At 41.4% G+C, this 26443-nt stretch overlaps 1 protein-coding gene across 1 annotated transcript in view; it reads right to left on the reverse strand.

Moving 5' to 3' along the window:
- Positions 1 to 365: 365 nt before the first annotated feature.
- The window catches only part of exoc2 (exocyst complex component 2), a 304799-nt gene continuing 278721 nt past the window's right edge, over positions 366 to 26443 (reverse strand). The window contains exons 24-28 of the mRNA XM_041184538.1: positions 15651 to 15706; positions 12775 to 12897; positions 4879 to 4940; positions 4002 to 4061; positions 366 to 1103 (exon numbers count right to left, since the gene is read on the reverse strand). Coding sequence (XP_041040472.1) covers positions 1010 to 1103; positions 4002 to 4061; positions 4879 to 4940; positions 12775 to 12897; positions 15651 to 15706 — 395 coding nt within the window. The 3' untranslated portion in view covers positions 366 to 1009. The remainder of the gene's footprint in view (positions 1104 to 4001; positions 4062 to 4878; positions 4941 to 12774; positions 12898 to 15650; positions 15707 to 26443) is intronic.

The raw sequence follows: 26443 nt of genomic DNA on the forward strand, positions 1-26443 counted from the left end.
GAAGATCTGGGCCATAGAAAATCTTTCAGCTTTTATATTAGCTCTGTAAGATGACCAGTTGAAGTGCACTGTGATGATTTAAGTACTGTATACTCGTGTATTCAGCTGTAACCTTAAATTTGTTCCTGTTTTGATCATAATGAATGGACATTTTTCTTTTACAGCTGACTTTTGGTCATAACCAGTGTGATCAGGTTCCGACTCCATTAAGTTACAGTCACAAATCTATAAAGTGCTAATGGTGGACTATATCTGCTTTCTTTATTTGACCATGTTTGCTTACTGCTAGTAAGATGATGATTAAAAAATGATACTTTTGTGAAGACACAAAGAATTTGGTGCAATTACTTGAAACAAAACAAAAATGTTGCACTGTATTTATTTACAGTTTTGATTACGCAGGAGTTGAAATACATAAAGATTTAGTTCATTAACTCCATATTTTGAACACGCGTAAATTAGTCAGCAGAAAATGCTTCCAAATGAAGCTTCTTGCAAGAAGTTAAAGCCATGCAAGTCTAACGATATTCACAATTATTTCAATTTAAATCTAAAGATGGCAAAGCATTGCACAAATACTGTGTGCTTAATCCCTCAAGTCTTCTAAAAGGCCATAAATAACATACAGGAAACACTATGAAAGCTAAACAAGACAAATTCTCTTTTGGATCTGAACTCACTAGTCCCTTTTCATCCTCTCTTCTAATTTGTTTATCCATTTTTGCAAGTTAAGTCAAAACCTGCATTATCTGCTTCAGAACACTGAATCTGACATTAAACCACAAGTTTCAACGTTTCATAGTGTACTTGATGAATATCGAGGAAACTTTTAATGTACTGTTAGAAGCAACATTTTTTAGAAATTTTACTTCAAGCTTTTTAAAATAAGAATTTAATTTTGTTGGGAAAAACAGCAAGTAGAACCATATTTTAAAAGAGGGTTATATTTTGTCATGCTGTAAGGCTCTGCACTGTAAGGAATCCACATCTCTCCGAGGCCTTTTCATCATTATGTCTTCACCGTGCCTCGTGAGGAAGGCCGAAAGCATGTGAGCTGTAAGTGCATGCTGCTCTTGAATTTGTTGAGGAGCTCTTCCAGGAACCTACAATGATGAAAAGGCAGTTAGTTTACAATCCAGTCCCAATAGTAAACAATCGCATTTTATTTTAATAAAGATTGTAATAAAAAGATAATGCTCCCAAGCAATTTAAACATGTGATTAATCTTAATTTGCAACGGAACAACTTAATCAGCTAATCTTGGTTTCAACTGTACATTAACAGAATCGTAGAGTTGTTACAGCACAGAAGGAAGGAATTTGGCCCATCATGTCTGCACTGGCTCTTCTAATGAGCATCATGACTTGGTGCTATTCTCCTGCCTTTTCCGCATACTCTTGCACATCGTTTCTATTCAAATAATCAAGTGTCCTCTTGAATCCCACGATTGAACCTGCCTCCACCACTCATCTAGCAGTGCAATCCAGGCACGAACCACTCACCATGTGAAAAAGATGTTTCTCATCACATTTGCTTCTTTTGCAAATCACAGCTACTGCACCATCTCAAGTTTTATTATCAATATGAGTATTATTTTCATCCAAAAAAACCATAAAAGTCTTATTTCTGGAAAAGTAGCTTAAAATAAATGGTACTCATCAGGAAAATGTGTATTTAGGTGGCATGCATTTGAGTTCATTTCTGGGATGTGGTGGGGGTGGAAGGGTTAGTTCTGATTTGGGCTGTGACTGGGAGCAGGGTGATTGGTTCTGATTTGGGCAGTGACTGGGAGCGGATGCGATTGGTTCTGATTTGGGCTGTGACTGGGAGCGGATGGGATTGGTTCTGATTTGGGCTGTGACTGGGAGCGGATGGGATTGGTTCTGATTTGGGCTGTGACTGGGAGCGGATGGGATTGGTTCTGATTTGGGCTGTGACTGGAAGTGAGGGGATTGGTCCTGATTTGGGCTGTGACTGGGTGTGGGGGGATTAGTTCTGATTTGAGCTGTGATGTGGGGCGCATGGAGTTGGTTCTGATTTGGGCTGTGACTGGGACAGGGGGATTGGTTCTGATTTGGGCTGTGACTGGGAGCGGATGGGATTGGTTCTGATTTGGGCTGTGACTGGGAGAAGGGCAATTGGTTCTGATTTGGGCTGTGATGCAGGAGCAGGGTGACTGGTTCTGATTTGGGCTGTGACTGGGAGCGGATGGGATTGGTTCTGATTTGGGCTGTGACTGGGAGAAGGGCAATTGGTTCTGATTTGGGCTGTGATGCAGGAGCAGGGTGACTGGTTCTGATTTGGGCTGTGACTGGGACAGGGGGATTGGTTCTGATTTGGGCTGTGACTGGGAGCGGATGGGATTGGTTCTGATTTGGGCTGTGACTGGGAGAGGGGCGATTGGTTCTGATTTGGGCTGTGACTGGGAGAGGGGCGATTGGTTCTGATTTGGGCTGTGACTGGGAGTGGGGTGATTGGTTCTGATTTGGGCTGTGACTGGGAGAAGGGCAATTGGTTCTGATTTGGGCTGTGATGCAGGAGCAGGGTGACTGGTTCTGATTTGGGCTGTGACTGGGAGCGGATGGGATTGGTTCTGATTTGGGCTGTGACTGGGAGCGGATGGGATTGGTTCTGATTTGGGCTGTGACTGGGAGAGGGACGATTGGTTCTGATTTGGGCTGTGACTGGGAGAGGGGCGATTGGTTCTGATTTGGGCTGTGACTGGGAGAGGGGCGATTGGTTCTGATTTGGGTTGTGACTGGGAGTGGGGTGATTGGTTCTGATTTGGGCTGTGACTGGGAGAGGGACGATTGGTTCTGATTTGGGCTGTGACTGGGAGAAGGGCAATTGGTTCTGATTTGGGCTGTGATGCAGGAGCAGGGTGACTGGTTCTGATTTGGGCTGTGACTGGGAGCGGATGGGATTGGTTCTGATTTGGGCTGTGACTGGGAGCGGATGGGATTGGTTCTGATTTGGGCTGTGACTGGGAGCGGATGGGATTGGTTCTGATTTGGGCTGTGACTGGGAGCGGAGCGATTGGTTCTGATTTGGGCTGTGATGCAGGGGTGGGGCGATCCGTCTTGATTTGGGCTCTGACTGGGAGTGGGGCTTTGGTTCTGATTTGGGCTGTGATGCAGGGGTGGGGTGATTGGTTCTGATTTAGGCTCTGATGGGGAGCGGGGGGATTGGTTCTGATTTGGGGTCTGACTGGGAGCAGATGGGATTGGTTCTGATTTGGGGTCTGACTGGGAGAGGGGTGATTGGTTCTGATTTGGGGTCTGACTGGGAGAGGGGTGATTGGTTCTGATTTGGGGTCTGACTGGGAGAGGGGTGATTGGTTCTGATTTGGGCTCTGACTGGGAGTGGGGGGATTGGTTCGGATTTTAGCTGTGATGTGGGGTTGGGGTGATTGGTTCTGATTTGGTCTCTGGTTGGGAACAGATGGGATTGGTTCTGATTTGGGCTGTGACTGGGTGGGGGGGGAATTGGTTCAGATTTGGGCTGTGACTGGTAGCCGGGGGTTTGGTTCAGATTATGGTAGCTTCTCTGCAATGTATTACTTCCAAATCGTGCCAATAGAGTCACTTTTTGAATGGAGGGGGTGGCCAGGGGTTTGTAACATTAAAGAAAACTGATGTGATTGGCTGCAAAGTTTTGAGATCTGCTTTTGCCTTCATTCTGTAACCCACCCAGTCACCGATTTAGATGTTCCGGATGTTTAGACAAAGTTCCTTTTGCAGGGAGATATATCTATATTTCTGGCTCAAATAGGAAGGTTCCATCTGGGAACCCTATAAATTTACACGTTAGCTTGCCCTAAATGGCTAGATATCCAAGAAATGGTACCATGAGGTGAAAGTAAACAGTAATTACATATTTGTGTTACTCTATTAAAGGAACCGATATCAAACCCCAACCAACTGGCATCTGTTTTTGAAAATTAAGTTCTCCAGGGTGAATTGCAAAGTGCAGCAAGCTATAGAAACATCTGAGAAACTTACTTTTTATCTGCTCCATTGGGAAGTTGAGGCAATGCTTCAAGGGCCTGTTTGAAGCTATAACTAGAGACACAGAAAGAGAGATAAATAGATTTACATAGAATTTCGTTCAATACCTTTGCAAAAGCAACATTAAATTAAATGCTTTTACGGCAACAGATTCACACCCCATTTAAAAAGGAACAATATTAAGTAGGAAATCTGTCTAGATGAGATCAGATAGCACAGATTGGTATGCCATATTGATTTGGAAAATGTTGCCTTAAAAAGGACTGTTGTAGACAAAACTATTCTGATAAGGAGTTTCTACAGAATTTTTTAGGCAAGAATCTTCCGTAGTGAACATCCATTTATAATAAGCAGTTGAGCAGATTCTCTCACAAGTTCCATTTGTTCAGGACTGAAGTATTTTAAGAATTTATCATATTTTGGCCAATATGTTCGATTTTCTACTCTGGACATGGTCATCTTTATGTTTTGATTACAGTTCAGCTTGTCCCACCCTGAACAAATAATTCTGGCAGCAAACAGCAGACCGTTTGAGATGCTTTCCTCTTAAATGGCTGAGGCTTTCATGCAACTATAAACAAAGTCCTTAAGCAGTACAGAAGTAGGGGGATCACCTCACCAGGATGGCGACTGTACCTGTACATCAGCAGTGTTTTAAAAGGACAGTGCCAGAAGTAGGTTTTGTTTTACCCATTTGATGGTGAAGTGTCAGGCTGCACTTAAAGACGCTGAATGAATGCCCCAGGATGTGCAAGTACTTGTAATGATTAAAAATGTTATTTAATTAAATGAACTTTTTTTAAAAAAGCTCTGAAGCTGAAAGTTGCATTAATTAAACTGATAAAAATGTGACTTAAAAGTTCCATCTTACTTGCTGTCAGGAGTCAGGAATGAGGCAACTGCATCTCTAAGAGCACAAATTTCCAGTCTGGCCTGAAGAAAGACATATTTTAATCAGTGTGTATTAAATAAAGTCACTTTTTTGTGTGAGATAAATATCTGTGCATTCTTGAAGTTTAACAATTGACAGTTATAATACTGTTGAGTACTGTAGTGTGACACAAGTCATCACAAAGCTTCTGAACTTCATGTTTAGAATATATAGCCTGAAGAAAAATCATCAAACCTAACCTTCCAATCTAGTTTATTAAAATGTGGATTTATTTCATAACCGTGTGGAACAAGTGGCACATTCATACTGTATTACATACATGCTTGTATCAGGAATCAAATAGTATTTGGACTTGCGATGGCTCTACCTATCTTCTATTGAAAAAGAGTTAGCATGTCCATAGATGGATAACCAGTTATGAATCAAGTTGGCAGGAAATTTAATGCCTACATGCTATATCATTTAACGGTAGTATGTAGTTTACAGCTTAATTTTTCCACAAGGGAGTTCCCAGTCTCAACTGCATCGCCAGAAAGCAAAAAAAGGAGGGACAGGTAACTTCCCATAGGGTAGATTACAGGAAATGAAGGAAACCAGAGGGCAAGTTAGCCAGAACTGGCCTTGCACAGTTCTAATGGTCCAAATATCTGATGAGTGAAAATGGTAAAATATCACCAACTGATACAGGGAAAGCAACATTGCTGAAAAGAGAGACATGTCTAAGGTTTTCATCTTGCACTCATCAGGACACTCGCAAGAATACCAATGTAAAAGGAAAACAACAATTTATACTGTATGTGAAGAGAGTGCTGATTGGTTGGCAAGTGGCATTGCCATGGAGAACGCACCAGTGAGGTGATTGACAGTACCTGCCACGCATTGTTTGAAAGTTATACCAGGCAGCTTGACCCTGATTGGTCAAGACATTGCCCTGAGGAATGAGTCAGCGAATGGCTGTCACTTAATTGGTTTAGCTGAAACAGACACAACGTATGTACATGTTATTTCTGTCTGCAAAGCACAGGGCCCTGTGTATTAATGTATGTAGCTTCCAGTACACATAAATGCACCACACTGCGAGCCCAACTGACAATCTTAAATTGGTTGTCAGTGTAATTTTTAGCAAGCTGAGGATTACTTAGCAAATGTTGTCCAATCGCGGAACCACATCCAATGTTGGACACTGTGTTTTGAGTTTTGCAGGCGTGGACTAATTGGATACAGTTTGTACCCTTCCCCTTTGCAAACAGCAGCTGGGACATGCTGTTCGATATGATCCACCAGCTTTTGCAATGTTTGGCTTATTTACCTAACATTACTCTGGCACTGAAATTCATATACCACATTACTCATTTGTGTGATAAGCAGAATGTCTTTATGGCTTGACGGCAGCATCCTGTTGGTAGCAAATACCACTCATTGCATGAAACGGCTAGCCTCACCTGTTACTCAAATTTTTGAGATACCTTGCCCTTCCAGGGTAATCGAAAGTAGTCTGGACACTTTTCATGGCGATCTAGACCCGTCACCATTGCGTGAATCAGTGTTCATTGAACTTATGAACTCGGCAACTCTCGCAGCTGAGTTCAGTTTAAATGACACCATTTGTGTTGAAATAGACAGTGTTGCCATGGGATCTCATCTAGGCCCAGCTCTCGCAAACATCTTTGTTGGGTCCCATGAGAAACGCGTTTTTGATGGAATGACACCTAAGCTCCTAACTCTCGCATATTTCCGATATGTGGGCAATAAGTCTGTTATATTTAAATCCGCAGGTGCCTGTGACAATTTCCTTACATGTCTTAATGTCTCCATCCTGCGCTCAAATTCAACTATGAAATGGAAGTGTCAAATTAACTCCCCTTCTTTGACGTACTAGTTGAGGAATCTGCCAGGGGGTCCTCTACCGTGGTCTACCACAAGCCTACCTTCACTGGTCAATATACAAATTGGGATTCTTACAGTTCCACACGCTAATTAATCTTTTCGGCAACCTTGTAAAAAGGGTCTGAGCCATTTGCTCACTATGCAAGCTTGATGCTAAAATAAGGCGGATCAAAGGGATCCTGCAGGATAATGGCTACCCTGATCAGATCATTTTGCACTATCAGGCAAACTCATGAACGGGCCCAAGGCTGTCACTTTTGGCCCTGAAATGTGCCCAGTCTGCCTCAGGTTACCCTGGAAGAGCAAGGTATCTCATAAATTTGAGCAACAGGTGAAGCTAGCTGTTTCATGCTGCTACACTGCAGTAGCAACATGAGTGGCATTTGCCACTAACAGGATGCTATTGTCAAGCCAAACATGGTGTTGGTAAAAGTGAACTCAACTGCGCAAGTTGCCAAGTTCAAAGCTCAATGAATACGGATTCATGCAATGGTGGGGGTGGGGGGTCTACATTGCCATGATATAGTGCTGCAGCTCAAATATCTATGGCTTCCTTAAGTGGAACATTGGTGAATAGGCCAGCAATGTCAAATGAGCACATGGACACAGCACTGCTATTGATATGCAAGTCCTCTATGGTCTTCACAAATGTGAATGTGGAAAACTTGTAACAATTTGCCCAACCATTTGGCAATTCATTCTGTGCGGATGATAAGATGGAGCATAAAGGAACATTACTTCCATGTGCCTTGGACAGCCCATACATACACAGACACAGCAAGCCATGAGGATGAACCCCGTCATATATATCATGTGGCAGTTCCCCATTTTTTACACAAATCCAGCAAGTGGTTTTTCTTGCTTACTTTTGAGCAAGGCTGTCTGGTCATGTTAAGTGGCAGGTCCAACGGATACAAATTTAGACCCGTCATTAAGAATAGCATGCACTTTGTTGACATAGTCATGCTTGTTAAGATGATTACTCCCATCCCCTTGTCTGGTTTACTGACGTGTATGTCCGGGTTGGTCTTAAGACCTCGCAATGCTGTAAGGCATTCATGTTGCATGTGAAAATCAGACAGGTCGTTCCGAATCCTGCAATATGCATGCACTAGGACAGCTAAGCTCGCTTTCAAGGACTCAGCGTCTTCAGTGGATGTTGGTTTGTGGCAGGATAGTTAGGGGTAGAGGAGTTCGAACTCAGCAAATACCTCTTCCTGTTTGATTAGGGATGAAGGCACACCATGCGCAAGAACAAGCTCTTCCCTTTCTGAGAGTACATAGTTGGAGAGATTTGTTACATGTTTAGTGGCATTGTTAATTACATTGCTAAACCTCAACCACTTTAGTGAGTTTATGGTCCGAATGGGTTACAAATGGGTACTGTTTATGGTGTGGTCATCTATTGAGCGAATATAGCAGCACAAATGGATCAAATTGAAAAATGAAAGAAATTTGTGCACCTCAGGCCAAGCACAGTGTGGGACACTGCGTAAATTAGTAACCCTATTACCAATCTGTTCAATCTCATCTTGCATAAACGCTCACTCGATCGTGGGACTGCATCCCACTTTAGCATTATCGAAACATTCGGAAATGAAAATTGGCACAACCTTGGGTTTAATACACTCAGAGAAATTTGATAGATAGCTTACTTGTTTGTTGAAATTTTTGTTGATATTCCAGTACTCAATACAGTGTCCAACATTAGATATGATTCCGCAATTGGACAACATTTGCTAAATAATCCTCAATGTGCTAAGAATTACACTGACAACCAATTTAAGATTGTCAGTTGGGCTTGCAGTGCGGCACATTTGTGCGTACTGGAAGCTACATATATTAATACACAGGGTCCTGCTCTTTGCAGACAGAAAGAACATCTACACACATTGCACCTGTTTCAGCTAAACAAAATAATTGATAGCTGGTTCATTCCTCAGGGCAATGCCTTGACCAGAGTCAAGCTGCCTGGTTGAAATTTCAAACAATGCTTGGCAATTAACTGTCAGTCACCATTAACTGGTGCATTCTCCATGGCAATGCTTCTGCCAATCAGAGTCCACTTGCCAACCAATCGGCACTCTCTTCTCACACAGTATAAAGTTCTAGCTTCTCCTGACATTGGTATTCATGTGATTGTCCTGTTGAGTGCAAGACAAAAAGCTTCAACAAAGAGTCTTATTTCAGCAAAACTCAAGTTCTGTACTACCAAACGAGTAAAATATTATCTGCTCATTATTATTGTTCATTGCGCAAAAATTGGCTGTTGCCTTTTCTACACTACAATTAATTGTTATACTTCAGAAGTACTTAGCTGGCTGCAAATTAAATGCTTTGAGACATTCTGAGGCTGTGAAAGGTGCTATATAAATACAAGTTATTTTCTTTAATATAAATCTTCAAGATTGAGACATATATAGGAGAGTTCAGATGTACTGCCAATTCAAAATGCAATTGATGCTTGCAATTATAACTACATTCTCACTACAATCATTAATAGGGACAAACATCAGAGTAAACTATCTCACTTCTGACAGATGTAGTCATTCCTAAATTCTTGCTACAAGTCTCTATAATGCTGTCTGACTTGCAAACCATAAGATATCTGTTATGTGCTGACAAACTACTGGGCACTGTTAACAGTCCCTTAAGTGACATAGGAACAAGTGAGTTTTGACTAGAACTGAAAGCATTACCAATTGGATATCCAGTGTTTGCAACACCTCCATGTGGCCAAGACTGAGTCTGAGCTACTTCTTTAGACAATAAGGCACCAAATCTAGATGTGTGCATATAGCAATCTTATCTTTTGAGGGCTGTTGTGCCATAGACCACATATACAAAAGTAACAGATGTCATGAACCGTTATATACTGTTTATAATTTCTGATGAGTATATAGTATTTTTTTGCTAATTGACACTTAGTGGTTCAAGTACTTATGTGCAGAATAAGATCATGTACTTAATTATATATATAAAAAATTAAAACACCAGAAGTGGCTGACCTCCTGTCTGCGGCCACTCCTTTTTCACATTCCCAAGGCTAGGAGAGAAAGTGCTTTGCATTCCAACTGATTACAGCTGTTTTAAGGTTATTTTATTACAATTTTTTGTAGTTACTGTCACTTTCAGTCTGTCAGTCAAAACATGACAAGTGACTAGGTAAGTTTCTCTCATTATATTTTCTGTCACAAACTGCTTTTTTTGAAAAACACCATAGGATAAATTGGATGCTTGATGCCATGACTACTGCTGGGAACAGAGGTGGTTTCCATTATATTGCTTACTGAAAGGAGTTCCAAATACTACAAACTAGTTCGTGTTTCATTGTGATAGGATGTGAATTCCTTTTGGGATGCCTTCAAGGAACTAGAGACCAGGGAGCATTTCCAGAGGAATGATCAAAGGTAGGCCCTGCTTGCACTCGAGACTGATTTGAGGCCAGCCATTACCTACTCAAGTGGAACAACAGGCTACACCAGAGCTCTTTGGGCATGTCTATGACCATGTGACTTCAGCACTTGTGCTTGACCAAGGGACCTTTCCTCACAGTTAGACCTTGCCATTTTGTTGCACCAGTAGGAAAGCAGTCTTCAGAGGCTGAAAGTTTAAAGAGCTGATGCAAGGTGATGCACAAGTTGCTCATTAACCTAGATGTATGTAAATGATTGTAAATCATATAGCTGCACAATGTACAATGTACTTTATTATAGGCTTGAAAGATACGAGTCTGGTAAGGATTTCAATTGGAGATTGCATCTTGAAGACATGCATTCCCAAGGTATGGATGCACATGAGATGCAAAGAACGAGTTGTAAGATCAGGTGCAGTTCTGACATGGATGAGGAGTTCCTATGAAAAGGCAACACCCTTTAGCATGCAATCTTTGGGCCATCCATCAAATAAAAGGTGGTGTTGGTTAGTTTCCTTTGCTGATTTCTGTAAGTATGAAGCAGAAAATTGAGGGCAGTCAGTTCACATCCCTTGGCTCAGCAAGGAAATGCACCACACTGAATATGGTACAGGGTCATAGCGATCTGAAGGTCATAAGCCATGGATATGGACACTGTTGATGTCTTTTGTCACTAGGGGTAGCAGCAATTGGCCCTAGTATTCTCAGAGAAGCAAGGGGAATAAACAGCTACAATTTCTGCTGCAGATCCCTATCCTTACAGGAAGGTGCACATTTGTTCATCAGGTAAGGACTTTCAGGTGCAACAGCAGCATGACACAGATGAGCAAATAACCGGTTAATGTTCTTTATCCTGGTTCATAGAAGAAGAAAGGATGACAGGATGAGAAAGCAGAGTTGTCAGCATCAGCTTTCTGGAGGAGAAGGAATGAGAAAATAAGAGTTGTGAGGAAGAGTCATTCAATTAGAAACATCAACTCTGTTGCTCTCTCCACAGACGTTGCCAGACTACTTAGTATTTTCAGCACTTGTTTTTATTAGTAATTTAGGGATATTGGTTGAGGGATATATGTTGGCAAGAATATTGGCATAAGTCTTGTGCCCTTCTTTGGATATTTTACATCTACCTAAGAAATAGTGTCTCAGTTTAATGTCATATCAAAAAGGCGTATCTCAGACAGAGTATCAGTCCTTCAAAACTTCATTGAAGTGTCAACAGAAATTAAGTGCCAGAGTGCAACCACTGAGCTAAGGCTCAACGCAAGAACAAAAGACACAATTCAAGGGACAAAGGAACCCTGCAGAGCACTTAATTGTTTGTGCTGAAGGTTTTGGAATGGAATGGGGACACAAATGAACTTCAGGAATATTATGTGGGGAAGGAGGACACTAACAGGGCCTCACCCTGCAAACAAACAAAGGGATTTGCTGCTGCCAACCAGAGACTACTCCTACCCCTCTGCTAGTAATGTCTCGGGATGGAGTAGCATGGCCCGAGGTTGATTTGGCAAAACCCATCTCCTCACCTTCATTTACACGTGGCGTACAGGAAAGGGCCGGCCGATGGGAGAGGAAAATAAAAGTGACGGTAGGCCTTGTTATTTAATTTCCCTGTGTTTTGTGCTGATTGTTGGCATAATGGTGGAGGAAAATCCAAGCCACAATAAACTATTTTGGCGATTATAAAATACTTGTAATGGTCAGGTAAATGGACTAATAGGACGTTATGTGGGAAGTGGGGGAGGGAGAGGGGGAAGGAATATAGAATAAAAGCATAACGTTGTTTGAACTAATTGAAAAATATGATGAATGGACTAATTAATGTTTGCAAAAAAGAACCAGAACAGTACAGATGTATCTTGCTCTGGGCTTTAGGAAGTTTAGATTGTGAAATCTGCATGCAAGTGCACAGTGCACATGATAACTGCACCACTGCATTTAGGCACATACCTACCTTTCTCCTCATCTAGTACAGAGACCCACGAGACAGGAACTCTGGTTTCATTTTGGATCAACCATTCAACATCTGAACTAAAGGCAACCCACAGAGAAATTCTCTGACGGATGGGGGTGGAGACGTGGTTTAGCTCTTGACAAACTTATGTTTGACTTTAGTGTGCACACAAAAAAAAAGCATATTCAAGTATCAAAACCACTCTCAGGCTAAATTTGCAACTGGATTATCACATTTCTAGACATGGATTTAGGGCCCATTAATTTTATTTACTTACTACCTAGGGACAAAAGCAGTAAATTACACAGCAACTGCTGACTTTAACCGATATGAACAAATTCCGACAGCATTATATACAGTCTATACCACTAATTAAAAATGAACGTCAAATGAATGGCACAAAACAATGCAATTTAACAGAGCCTTTTCTGAAATGACTATGCATGTGAATAACTAATGTGGGTAACTTCAAGTGAACTAAAGCATAGACTGGTATAGCATGGCACCATTAATCAACCAGAGACAGTGAGCATTTCTTTCCTTTAAATGCATTCTGACCAAAGTCAAAGTAAAGTTTAAAAAATGGTCAATGAAAGAAACTCTGCTAACTCTCTGATACCTGCAATGCTCCATTTCGGCTAAAGGAAGACACGCACTGCATCAATCGGCTCATTTCTTCAATAACAGCTTCTATAATTCGTGAAAGAACCCTTGGGACGAGATCCTTAGAAATTGTAAACACCTGCAAATTCACACAAAGGTTTGTTAAAATACAATGTTAGGTTACGGCTTGGCCTAAATAGCCAAGTCTTTATGGTACTGGGCTTGTAACCCCAAGATCAAGAGTTCAAATCTCACAATGGTCAACTATGAAACAATGTAACTTCTTCTGAATAGGAACAGATGGAAACGTGTTTGTACTCAAAAGAGTTACAATGTTAGGTTACCTAATGCCTCTAGGGCCTTCCTTTATCCTAAAGAGAAGTTCCCTTCCAAAAACATATGGGCAGGAGAAAGGTTATATATCCAGATCCTTTAACAGTTACACATCAGGTTATCAGTTTGCCTTCAGTTGGCCATACTTTCCTTACCATTATCCATACATATCTTAATATTAGACTTGATAAGGAGGATCCAGTTTCTGCTTCCTTATGATAGAAACGCCAGCTGTCCTATCCTATCCTCTTGCTGACCTTCAACTCAGCACACCTGCTGGGGACTAATCTTGTCAACTGCTTCTTGTTCCATTCACCCTCCCAGTGCTGATCCTGTCTAGTTTGCTAGTAGACCAGCTATCACCGTCAGTCTTTGCATCCCCTTCAGAATGTCTGTTCACTTGTGAACAAGGCCTTTGCCATCCTTGAGCATTTTGTGGATGACTGTATCAGTATCATGGCCTTGATGGAAAACTGGCTGAGCGGTGATGGTATCTTGCCCTTTAAATGAAGTCCCCCTACCTGGCTATGCCTTCCACATGCTCCGCACATACTGCCATGGTAGCCATGTTGATCTTACCACTAAACCACACCTTGGTCGGTCCCTATTTCTTTGACACCTTTGCCTCCTTTCATTGCTTCGCCTTGTTCCACCTCTCTCACCTTAATTAAAATCCTTGTTCTCTAGCACCATCCAATTACCAAGTTTCTCATCAAGATATCTTTACTGCCTTCTTCTCAGCCTCTGCACCGAGCAACTTCTCAACTTCCATCTCAACTCATCATGCCCTCTCCCCTGAGTTCACTGCCCTCCTATCCTCTTATAATCTCTCCCTCTACATAAACGCCCCTACAAATACTAATAACTCTTGACCCTGGCATCTCAATGTCATTACCCCCCATTGTGTCAATTCCAGATAATGCTGCCCAGGTGATTTCCCTGTATCTCTTTTCATCCACATTTCCTATCCCTTCCCAACCCCACTGCTCTTCAGTTTTTGCCACTAGAAAAAGCTCTTCCCCCAAGCCACACAGCACTTTTAAATTTGGTTCTCCATTCATCATAACATGCCTCCAGCTACCAATCTGTTCACTCACACCCTTCACCTCCACACTTTTGATGCCCTTGACCTCATTAAAACCATTACGCTCTCTCATCCTGGGCGGACAAAAATAGAACCAGGTGAGGACAGCCCCACCTAGCTCCCAATGAAGCTCAATACGAGCTTGAGAGACAACACCTCATCTTTCAATTAGGCACTTTACAGTCCTTCAGATTCAGCACAGAGTTCAAAAAGTTCAAATCATAACCTCTGCCCCCATTTTTCTTCTTTTTGCGTTTGTTTTGTTTTTGGATGGCAGCTGTTGGTGATAATTCTGCTTTTCCCATTTTGGCTCTTCTATCTTTAGTTTCTTTCCTTGACTCATGACTATTTCCTTTGCCTTGCACCATTATCTCTTTTGTCATTTAGTCTCTCTTACCCTCCACCATATCAGCAACCATCCCTTTTGTTCTTTCGCCCACACACCCAACTTGCCCTGCCTCTGTACTTGCTCAAAACCTGTTACATCTCTAACTTTTAGCAATTTCAATGAAAGGGCATCAACCCGGTTAACTCTGTTTCTCTGTCCTCAGATGATGCCGATGTGCTGAGTATTTCCAGCATTTTCAGTTTTTATTTTCCCAGTCATCTGCCTCACAGATTGCTTTACAACAACCGCTTCGCATGCCAATCAGGGGACACCCTAAGGGTTGAATGAGGTCTGTCTTCACCTAGTGAATCCTATGATATCAGGAAGTAACAGGAGCAATTGATCTTTACTGCTGAAATTATGAAGCAAAATCTTTGGTACATCAAACAAAACTGTCAAATAAACAAACTGATGAAAATATCTTGCCCCTTGTATATCGAAAGCTAAAGTTCATGTATCAAGCAACGGATGAAGTATGTGGTAGCAGGTAAGATCCCCAAATTTTTAAAATAATGTAAATTCAGAGAGTATCTGGTAGAAATGAAAGGTGGGGTCCTTGAACTGCTTTATCATGTAGTGTGGCTCTGGCACTAAATCATTAATTTATTCAGCACTGCCATCTAGACAAAAGTTAGGCTCTTTGTAGCTAGTAGATGTTTTAATCCACACTCATGTTTCACATTTAAGTTTCCTTACAATAACCTTAAAGGGGACAAATATTCTCAGCTTTGATTGATGAAAGGTGCAAAGCTCCAGGGTTCATCGTTTCTCCATCGCACTGTCAAGAAAACCATCAGCTTTGGGTGTAGAAAGCTGTCTGATGCTCCCTTGCCCTTAAGTCCATCTAATGCCACAGAAGTGATATTTCATTGATATGGTAATCCAGGCAATGTACTTCCACAGTATCTCTCTAAAGAATGGTTCGTGATACTGATGGAGGTGCAATGTTATGGCATTGTCTTCACAAAATAACTTTATGGACATGGTTGTACAGGTTGCTTCTGAACCTGCTGTGAAAATATGAAGCACTTAGACCGAATGTAAAAATACAACATTGTAAACGTGCAAATTAGTTTGAAGGCCTTACCTCTGCATGTACAGCAATGATGTTAACTAAAGCTTCTTTTAAGTAAGTTCTGACACCTAAGAAAATAAAAAGAAACAATGCATACCTGTAATAGTTAGATAAATTGTCTGAATTAATCCTAATTATTAACCAAACTGAATAAAAACTCCACTTTAATCAAGAGGTGACACTGCCTAGCTATGAGGACAAATATCTTATCTCTCACCTTCTGTCCTCAAGGGGTTCAGACAGGACATTTCTATGGCAATGCCATTCTTTTTTAGCGAACCACTATAAAGCATACAAATTTGATCCCAGTGGAGATTCTGCATCCAGTTTAATATTCTTGACCATGCAATATAGAACCAGTGGTCCCATCCATCATGATAAGGAACAGTGGAACTGCTTTCATAGGAACATAGAGATTGCTGGACAAGAATAGACCAAGATACACATCTAGTTTGCCTTCCACTATCCTGGTCGTCACATGATAATATGATAATGGAGTTGTTGACTAATCATAACAATTACTCTCTATCAATTAGTCTATAACAGACCTAAAAACAGCACAAGGAAAGCCCCAGGAGTGATGAGCTCATTCCTTCTTTGCTGTGAATTGCTGGATTCTTTTAATGGCAATTGGTATTTTCTTTTCTAGCAATTTCTGTCCCCATTATGTCTCTTTTCAATATTATGTCCCTTTTCAATATTATCTCTGAAGAAAACAAATTCAATTCCTAAAGTCTATGTGGAACCAAATGACGGGCCCATTGCAGAAGAGCTGTTGCAGCCCAAGGCAACCTTTTCTGGTCTGATACCTAAAAATATGCTCAACATTTATTTGGTTGCATCCATGATGCAACAGGGCAATCTTTAGATTGGAGACAACCAATTAACTGAACCACTGGCATTTAGGGTTGGCTTATAGCCAATTTAATCAATGTTGCCACCCGCCCCCCCCCCCCAAACTATGAAATAGGAGACACAAAAGGCAGGCAATGACACGGTGGATTTTTTTTTTTTAAAAAGGCTGAAATGATAAAAGTGAAGTTAAAACAATAAAAACTGAGAGCAAAAGGAAAGAAAATGGAGAAGTTGCACAGAAAAAAATTTAAAATCTTATTTTTATTGTATACCTAGGCTTTTACAGTAAAGCTACCCAACATTCAATAATTATTACTGCCCCATAATATTTCGCTGAAATCTTACATTTGCATCAGCATCCTTTTGAAAGTAGACTGCACAACAATGCGTTCAAGTTATGATATTTGCAAGATATCTGAAACGTTGGTTATTGCCATAAGAATCAATGGCAAGTTTTACATGGTCAAAGGGAAACTAAGAGGTAACTATCAGACTTTGTACGTCTGGTAAATTCTTCTCACCAAGTAGTCTTTGATAATGTCTTCTAATGGAGTAGGGGGGAAAGAAATCAAGGGAGCATCCCCCAAAGTCAGTGTTTAAAAGTATTTCTTATATATTCTTTCAGAGGATGTGGGAATCACTGGCTAGGCCAACATTTATTATCCGTCTCTGATTGTCCTCAAGATGGTGAATTAAATGGAAGTGGGGCAGAATGGGTCACATAGTACATATCATGATATAAAAATGTCTTTAAAAGTACAGTGGTATACGGTATATTCTCTGGTACATGGAGTACAAAAGTGAAAAGTAGCAGCTTTGGAATCTTCATACAGAGCGATGGCCTGAATGTGTCACAAGCTTTACTATTTGCATTTATCTTTGGTTATATATGTCAAATAATTTCTATGTATTATTCAATACTGTTAATATACATCAAGGAGTTATAATTGTAAAGAATAAATTGACAAATATTCAGTACTGCATCTGCTACCAAAAGCTACCAGAGCTCTACACAGATAGACAATAAACATACTTCAATACAAAGCAACATTCTTGTTTCATTTAATAGGAAACATAGAGGATAAAAATGTTGAAAACTGCAATAGCTATCAGTTTCTGTTCCCATTAGTAAGGAATGGCAGTTTCCCATTTCCTTACTGTGATAGTTAACCTGCAGTTCCTATTTTTATGCTTATAACTGTTTGGCAATAGTTAATTAATGTAAATAATTTAATAACAGAAATAAGATCTTGTTGTGAACTTAGTCTTTTCTCATTTCTATAAGAAACTAGATATTATTTCTATGGAATAACTTGTTTGTCGAATCACTTTAAATTGCAGAAATTCTGTCCAGCGAACTATGTGTGAAAATTTAAAGGTTAACATAATATTTGTGTGTGCAATGTTCTACAAGTTAGTTATTTTGTTTTAAAAAATAATCACACCCATGTAACAATAGTTTATATAGGAATACACTAAAAGCATGTTAAGCATATGCATGTAAAAGTTACCAAGTATAATTTCTATCATTAGCAATCTGACGAACCAGCAGGAGTAGGAAACTTGGCTCATTGCTTCTGTGCCAGCTATTTGCTGCAGCAGTCCAAAACTAATTCTACAGCCCTGCTCTCCCCATAGGCTAATTTTTTTCAAATTATTACCTTTAACAGGTCCAATGATCTCTGCCTCAACTACTCTACGTAGCAAAATCTTGCTTTTATTCTTAGTAATGAATTTAAATTGATGACATGTGACCACTAACTCCCCACCCACAGTGAATAGTCTTTCCCTAATTACCTACCAAAGTTCTACATTATATAAGTATAGTCCTTAGCTTCTTCTGCTCCAGTGGAAATAGTCTCAAGTCTCTAGAATGTTGGATTCTCATCTCTGATATAATTCTAGCTCCATTTTATTAATAAAATGAAAAAAGGATTTGCACTAATATTTTTAATACAGAGCTTCTTGGGAAATTTTCTGCAAAGGTTAATATAAAATAATGATTGATCCCAAAGTGTTGATTTTGGTGGATCTCAGTCAATCCTAAGTAAAACTTCGGTCTTCATACAAAACAGTGTTGCAGTAGCTTTGATCATTGTGACGCGATAATTGTTGCAGCCATGGGAAAACATTCATACTGACTAAAGGCTTATAGTTCACAAGGAACAAGACAAGTGATACAGAAAAGCAATTCATTAAAACGACAGATGGTCAGAGAAAAAGGAGTAATTAAAAAAGGCAAATCAAAGAAACAAAAAAAGAGAACAAAAGACAGATAAAAGGAGAAAAATGGAACCCTCGGAGCAGCTTCAAATTTCTTCAGTTTCTGTGAACCAGGGACACTATAACACAACAGGTTTCATCAGTTTTGCCTTCCAAAATTCCATAAAATCATGGTTCCTTGGAGACAGTTTAGATAATTACTCTGCTAAATTCTGACATTCCAATTAGGACTGCAACAACTGATTCATTGGCAAAATATCTTCATCAGCCAACTTTTACAAAAAAGCACTTGGCTTCATATCACAATATGATTGTTCTCTATTATTAAATTATTGTATATTCCAAACACCAAAGAACAACCAAAGTTGTCAAGGAGGAAAACAAACACAAGAGGAGATTCCTCAAAATGATTATACATAATTTTAGAGCCCAACTATTCTGTAAAGTCAAGACTACGGAAACAAGCCAGAGAAGATTGCTCAGATATCGGTTATAAACAAAGAATTAGCTTAGTTGTATCAATCCATTAAATATATGTAAAGAATTTCTCACATCTTGCCCAGTTACCCCTGTCAAATATAACTTAGTTGAAAAGTGTCAGTTGGAGCCATTTCCCTTAGCCCTTTGCAAATGCCATCCACCGTTAACATGTGTGAACCTCCTTTCCACTCCTTTTCTCCTCCAACTCTCATTAGGATTTTTTTTTTATTATTCATTCATAGGACGTGGGCACACTGGCTAGGCAAGCATTTATTGTTCATCCCTAATTGCCCTCGAGATGGTGGTGCTGAGCTGCTTTCTTGAACCGCTTTAAGTCCACGTGGTGTAGGTATACCCTCGGTGCCGTTAGGGAGGGAGTTCCTGGATTTTGAACAAGCGGCAGTTAAAGAACAGCGATATATTTCCAAGGATCTTGAAAAAGATCCCAGTTTTGTCGCTCCTGCACCTATCAGATCTTATGCTTTCTGCATGCCAACAAGCGCTATGGTTCTGATGCAGATTCTAAAGTTCTGAAAGCTGCAGTTAATTACGACATTATCCATCATTTTTAATTGCCAGTGCAGCTTCTGGGATGGCAACCTTCTTGTTTACTTTATGTATTTTCGATATTTATTTTTGAACAGTTTGTTTAATCATGTTATTGCTGTAGATTTTTCTAAAGACTCTGACCAAGCTTAGCAGCATGAACTTCTAAACAGGTCACTCATCATATAGTCTTCCAGCTAGTTTACATTTAAGGCTGTCTAATTTTCCTGGAGTTTGGGCCTCTCCTTTCTCTCCAGTTCTCTTTTTCAGTTATTTCAATGGTACCTTGCACTCATCAGCCAACTTACCAACTATTTTTCTGATAACACTGCTCCATATTCATCTTTTTTGTTTTAAACAGATTGCCCAATGTAAGCTGCTCACAACCCTCCCTCTCAATGCAATGGCTACATAGCTACAAATTGATCTCCTCCATGTCTCCTAATAGGTAATATAAATTTTATATAGTTCTTCAGGCAGTATCCTCATCTCTCTTTCAAGTATAATTCAAAATCACCACCTCACCATTGATTGCTCCACCCTTACCATCCTTCACCATTTGTGTCCTCACTATCGCTTTTGACCTCAAATGGCACAATTACATCTCCTACATTGCTAAAGCTACCATCAATAAATCCAGCTTCCTCAACACAGCCAAAAACATCTTTTTCCCTTAACAGGTCTCCACTATCCACTCTCCTCAAAGTCCACATCTGCACTAGATTTGACTGCTGCTTCAATATTTGCAGGCTCCTTCAACAACTGCCTTACACTCCTGGACAGGGTATGAGAGGCTTGTGGTCCAATAGGTGATCCCTCTCCAATCTTTAGTTTCCAAACTCTCTCTTCAGAGCAATCTTTTGGCTTTATTGAATGGGACCCCTTCAAACATTCTTCTCTTGTGCCTCTTAACCTGCATATACTTTGTCCTACATACTTGCTCCTCTTTTCTACATCCTCACTGTGCTTCGCGCAATAATCACCACAAACTCTCCCACTCATTCCTTTTCCAAGGCCTCAAACTGTGCAATCCTTTGCCCCTTCAGTCATTCCTTCCTTTTGCAGCATTCTAGTTGTTAAAGATTAAAACTCACAACTCTTGATAAATGTCCGCGCCCTTTACTGCTTTCAACCAAGTTGGTAGTCCACAATTTGAGTATTTAAAATGGGCCTCAATTATTTCATTGGGTTACTATGGTTTTCCTGGAACAGGCCAGTTAAGGTGAGATGGTGGTGTAGTGATGTTGTCACTGGACTGGTAATTCAGAGACCCAGGGTAACGCTCTGGGGCCCGGTTTGGAATCCCATCACGGCAAATGGCCATGATGACCATGAAACCATTGTCATAAAAACCCATCTGATTCACTAATGCCCTTTAGGGAAGGAAATCTGCAGTCCTCACTTGGTCTGGCCATATATTGGTCTGGGAGAGCTGTCTCACAGATTAGTCAAGCCACAGCCTGACAATCATACTCATGGAATCATGCCTTGCAGATCATGTCCCAGATACCATCATCACCATCCCTAGGAATGTCCTGTCCCACCGGCAGGACAGACCCAGCAGAGGTGGCAGCACAGTGGTATACAGTCAGGAAGCAGTTACCCTTGGGAGTCCTCAACATCGACTCAGGCCCCCCATGAAGTTTCATGGCATTAGGTCAAACATGCCGATCCTGCTGATTACCACATGCTGTTACCCCCTCAGCTCCTCCTCCATGTTGAACACCACTTGGTGGAAGCACTGAGGCTAGCAAGGGTGCAGAATGTCCATCAGCAAAAGTGGCTCGGTAACACCACCATAGACCAAGCTGGCTGAGTCCTAAAGGAGTGGCAGGTGGTGACGGAACCAACCTGCCAACCTCATCCTAACCAACCTGTCTGCCGCAAATACATCTGTCCATGACAGTATTGGTAGGAGTGGCCACGGCATAGTCATTATGGAGACAAATATCCACCTTCACAGTGAGGATACCCTCCATCGTGTTGTATGGAACTACTACCACAGTGCTAAATGGGATAGATTTCAAACAGATCTAGCAACTCAAGACTGGGCATCCATGAGACGCTGTGGGCCATCAGCAGCAGCAGAATTGTACTCAAACACAATCTGTAACCTCATGGCCTGCCATATCCCCCAATCTACCATAAGCACCAAGCCAGGGGATCAACCTTGGTTCAATGAAAAGTGCAGGAGGGAATGCCAGGAGCAGCACCAGGCACATCTAAAAATAAGGTGTCAACCTGGTGAAGCTACAACACAGGAGTATTCTCATGCCAAACAGCATAAGCAGCAAGTGATAGACAGAGCTAAGTGATTCCAAAACCAGTAGATCAGATCTAAGCTCTGGAGTCCTGCTACATCCAGTTGTGAATGATGGCGGGCAGTTGAACAAGTAACTGGAGGAGGAGGCTCCACAAATATCCCCATGCTCAATGATGGGGGAGCCCAGCACATCAGTGCAAAAGATAAGGCTGAAGCATTTGCAACAATCTTCAGCCAGAAGTGCCGAGTGGATGACCCACTTTGGCCTCCTCGAGGTCCCCAGCATCACAGATGTCAGTCTTCAGCCAATTTGATTCACTCCACGTGATATCAAGAAACAGTTGAAGGCATTGGATACTGAAAAGGCTATGGGCCCTGACAATATTCTGACAATAGTACTGAAGACTTGTGCTCCAGAATTTGCCATGCCCCTAGCCAAGCTGTTTCAGCACAGCTACAACACAGGCATCTACCTAGCAATGTGGAAAATTGCCTAGGTATGTACAGTACACTAAAAGCAGGACAAATCCAACCTGGCCAATTACCGCCCCATCAGTCTACTCTCCATTATCAGTAAAGTGATGGAAGGGGTCCATCAACTATCAAGCATTTGCTTAGCAATAACCTGCTCATTGATGCTCAGTTTCGGTTCCACCAGGGTGACTCAGCTCCTGATCTCATCGCAGTCTTGGTTCAAACATGGACAAAAGAGCTGAACTCCAGAGGTGAGGTGACAGTGACTGTCCTTGGCAGAAGTGGAGATGTTTGCACAGTGTTCAGCACCATTCACAACTTCTCCGATATAAAAGTCCATGTCCAAATGTAGCAAGACCTGGACAATATCCAGGCTTGGGCTGACAGTGGCAAGTAACATGCCTGGCACTTGTGTGGCACAAAATGACCATCTCCAACAAGAGAGAATCTAACCATCGCCCCTCGACATTCAATGGTATCACCATCGCTGAATCCCACACTTTCAACATCCTGCGGGTTACCACTGACCAGAAACTCAACTGGACTAGCCAAATAAATACTGTGGCTACGAGAGCAGGTCAGAGGCTAGGAATCCTGCCGCGAGTAACTCAACTCCTGACTCTTCAAAGCCTTGTCCACCATCTACAAGGCACGAGTCAGGAGTGTGATGGAATACTCTCTGTTTGCCTGGATGAGTGCAGCTCCAACAGCACTCAAGAAGCATGATGCCATCCAGGACAAAGCAGCCCGCTAAATTGGCATCCCTTCCACAAACATTCATTCCCTCCACCACCGACGCACAGTAGCCGCAGTGTATACAATCTACAAGATGCACTGCAGAAACTTGCCAAGGGTCCATAGGCAGCATCTTCCAAACCCATGACCGTATCCAGCAAGAAGGACAAAAGCAGCAAATACATGGGAACACCACCACCTGGAAGCTCCCTTCCAAGTCACTCACCATCCTGACTCGGAAATATATCGCTGTTCCTTTAATATTGTTGGGTCAAAATCCTGGAACTCTCTCCATAACAGCACTGTGAGTGTATCTACTCCACAGGGACTGCAGCGGTTCAATAAGGCGGCTCACCCCCACCTTCTCAAGGGCAATTAGGGAATGGATAATAATGCTGGCCTAGCCAGTGAGGGCCACATCCCATAAATGATTTTTTAAAAAAGGCCTTTATTTTTAAGGTGTGAGCCTAGGTTTAGTGGTAGCGCTCTCAGCTCTGAGTCAGAAGGTTGTGCATTCAAGCCTCAGTCCAGTGATTGGAGTACATAATCTAGATCAATATTCCAATAGTACTAAGCGAGCATTAAACTTTCAAAGCCAAACAGACCAAGTGTTACACAGAGGTGTCCGCTTTTGGATGAAACAATAAACCTGAGGCTCTGTCTGCTCTCTCAGAGGGTGCAAAAGATCCCATTGTCCTAATCAAAGAGGAACAGGGAGTCCTCCCCACTGACTGCCACATTTATCCCTCGAACATCACCACTAAAATAGATTCTCTAATAATTTATCTCATTGCTGTTTGTGGGACCTTATTCTGTACAAATTGGCTGCTTCATTTCCTTCTGTTATAATAATGGATAATTACAATAATAATTTCAAAAGTATTTAATTGATTGAAAAACACTTTGGGATCTAAAGTCATGAAAGGTACTTATAAATATATAAGAGTTGCTTGCTTTCTTCTGCAACAGTGTTTTTTTTATTATTCGTTCACGGATGTGGGCTTCACTGGCTAGGCCAGCATTTATTGCCCATCCCTAATTGCCCTTGTTCAGAGCGCATTTAAGAGTCAACCATATTGCTGTGGGTCTAGAGTCACATGTAGGCCAGACCAGGTAAGGGTAGCAGACTTCCTTAATGAACCAGATGGGTTCTTACAACAATGGTTTCATGGTCATCATCATCAGACTTTTAATTTTTATTGAATTCAGTTTTCACCATCTATCGTGGTGGGGTTCGCGCCCTGTTCCCCAGAACATTATGCTGGGTCTCTAGAATACTAGTTTAGAGACAATACCACTATATCACTGCCTCCCCTTGATCCATATTAGATTTCATGAAGAGAGAGGAAGCAGGAGCATATTAATGAAAGTATGAAACTTTCTAGGACAGAGTGCAGACTGCAAGTTACTGATGCACTATTTATAATTTGGCATTTGGAAAGGTTTACAGTAAAAATTTCAAAAACTGCTGACCAGAAGATTTGAAAAAGTCCCTGGCATCAGATATTTTGACACTGAGATATTAAGTAATTTCCTCAAAAGAGTGTTTACTGTCCAGTAGACATTTTTTCTTCAGTGGTATCCAATTCCAGGCTGTGAAATTTATGTAGTGAAAACTTACAAACAGGAGCAAGACGCGTGGGTGTGAAGGGGACATGTGTAAGTAGGTAACTATTATTAAAGAGATAGGTTTTGAGGAAGAGAGGGAGGTGGAGAAGCAAAGGAATTTAGCAAGAGGTTTCCAGGGTATGAGGTCTAAGATGTTGAAGGCAAGGCTGCCAATGGTGGGGCAAAAGGGAGTGGGGCTGCATAAGAGACCAGAGTTGGAGGAATGCAGAATTTTGAGAGGTTGTAGGGCAAGAGGAGGCTACAGAGATAGGGAAAGGCAAAGCCATAAAGAGATTTAAATACAAAGAGGCAAATCTTAAATTGGAGGCAATTGTGCCCACCTAACTCTCCTTCCTTCTCATGTTAGCTGATATGGTTAATGGTTCTCTCTCCTCTACTGTTCATCCTTTCCTCAAAAATATGAACCTTTGAGTCTGCCACCCTTGCAAACAGCTGTCCGACATCTTCAACCTTCCATTCCTCTCCAAAGTCCTCAAATATGCTGTTGCCTCCCAAATCTGTGTCCATCCTTGGAACTCCATGTTTGAATCCCTCCTGTCAATTTTCTGTCTCTGCTAGAGCAGCAAAATAGCACTCACCAAAATGGCATTCTATATAACTATGACAGTGATAAACTCTCTCTCCTCATCCTTCTTGACCTATCTGCACCCTTTGATATGGTTGACCGCAACATTCTCCCATCCTCCTAAACAGCCTCTCCATTATCATGCAGATGGGTGGAACAGCAGTCGCCTGGTCCCATTTTTATGTATCCAAGCATAGCCAGGGAATTACCATCAATGGCTTCTCTTCCCACACCCACACCATTACCTCTGGTGAGCCCCAAGGATCAATCCGAGGTCCCTCAAATTTGTCACCCACATACTGCTCCTCAGCTACATCATCTGAAAACACAGCATTAATTTTCACATGTATGCTAACAGCACCAAGCTCTACCTCTACTTCCCTCAACACCTCCACTGTACCTAAAGTGCCAATCTGCCTCTCAAACATCCAGTACTAGAAGAGCTGACAAGTTCTCCAACTAAACATGGAGAAGGCTGAAGCCATTTCTTCAGTCCCTGCCACAAATTCCATTCGGTAGTTACTGACTCTGTGCCTGGCAAACATATTGGGCTGAACCAGATTGTTCACAACCTTGGTGTCTTATCTGATCCCGAGGTAAACCTCTGACCATACATTCGTGCTATCACTAAGACTGCCTCGTTCCACCTCTGGAACACGTCCGCCTCAGCTCATCAGCTCTTGAAACATTCATCCATGTCTTTATTATCTTCACGGCTTTGCTATTCAAATGTACTCCTATCCAGCCTCCGACATTCTACTCTCTAAGCTTGAGGTCAAGCAAAGCTCTAGCAACGATGTGTCAACTTGCTGAAAAGTCCTGTTTCCCCATCATTCCTATGCTTGCTGAATACATTGACAACAGGGAAAGTAACTTAATCTTAAAATTCTCATCCTGGGATTTCAAATCTCCCCTGGGCCTGTCCCTCCCTATTGCCGTAATCTCCTCCAGCTCTACAACCCTCTGAGATATCTGTGTTCTTCTAATTCTAGTATCATGTTCATCCCCAATTTTATTTTCTCCACCACTGATGAC

Source organism: Carcharodon carcharias, chromosome 3 (genome assembly GCF_017639515.1).
Source record: "Carcharodon carcharias isolate sCarCar2 chromosome 3, sCarCar2.pri, whole genome shotgun sequence".
NCBI classification, from domain to species: Eukaryota; Metazoa; Chordata; class Chondrichthyes; order Lamniformes; family Lamnidae; genus Carcharodon; species Carcharodon carcharias.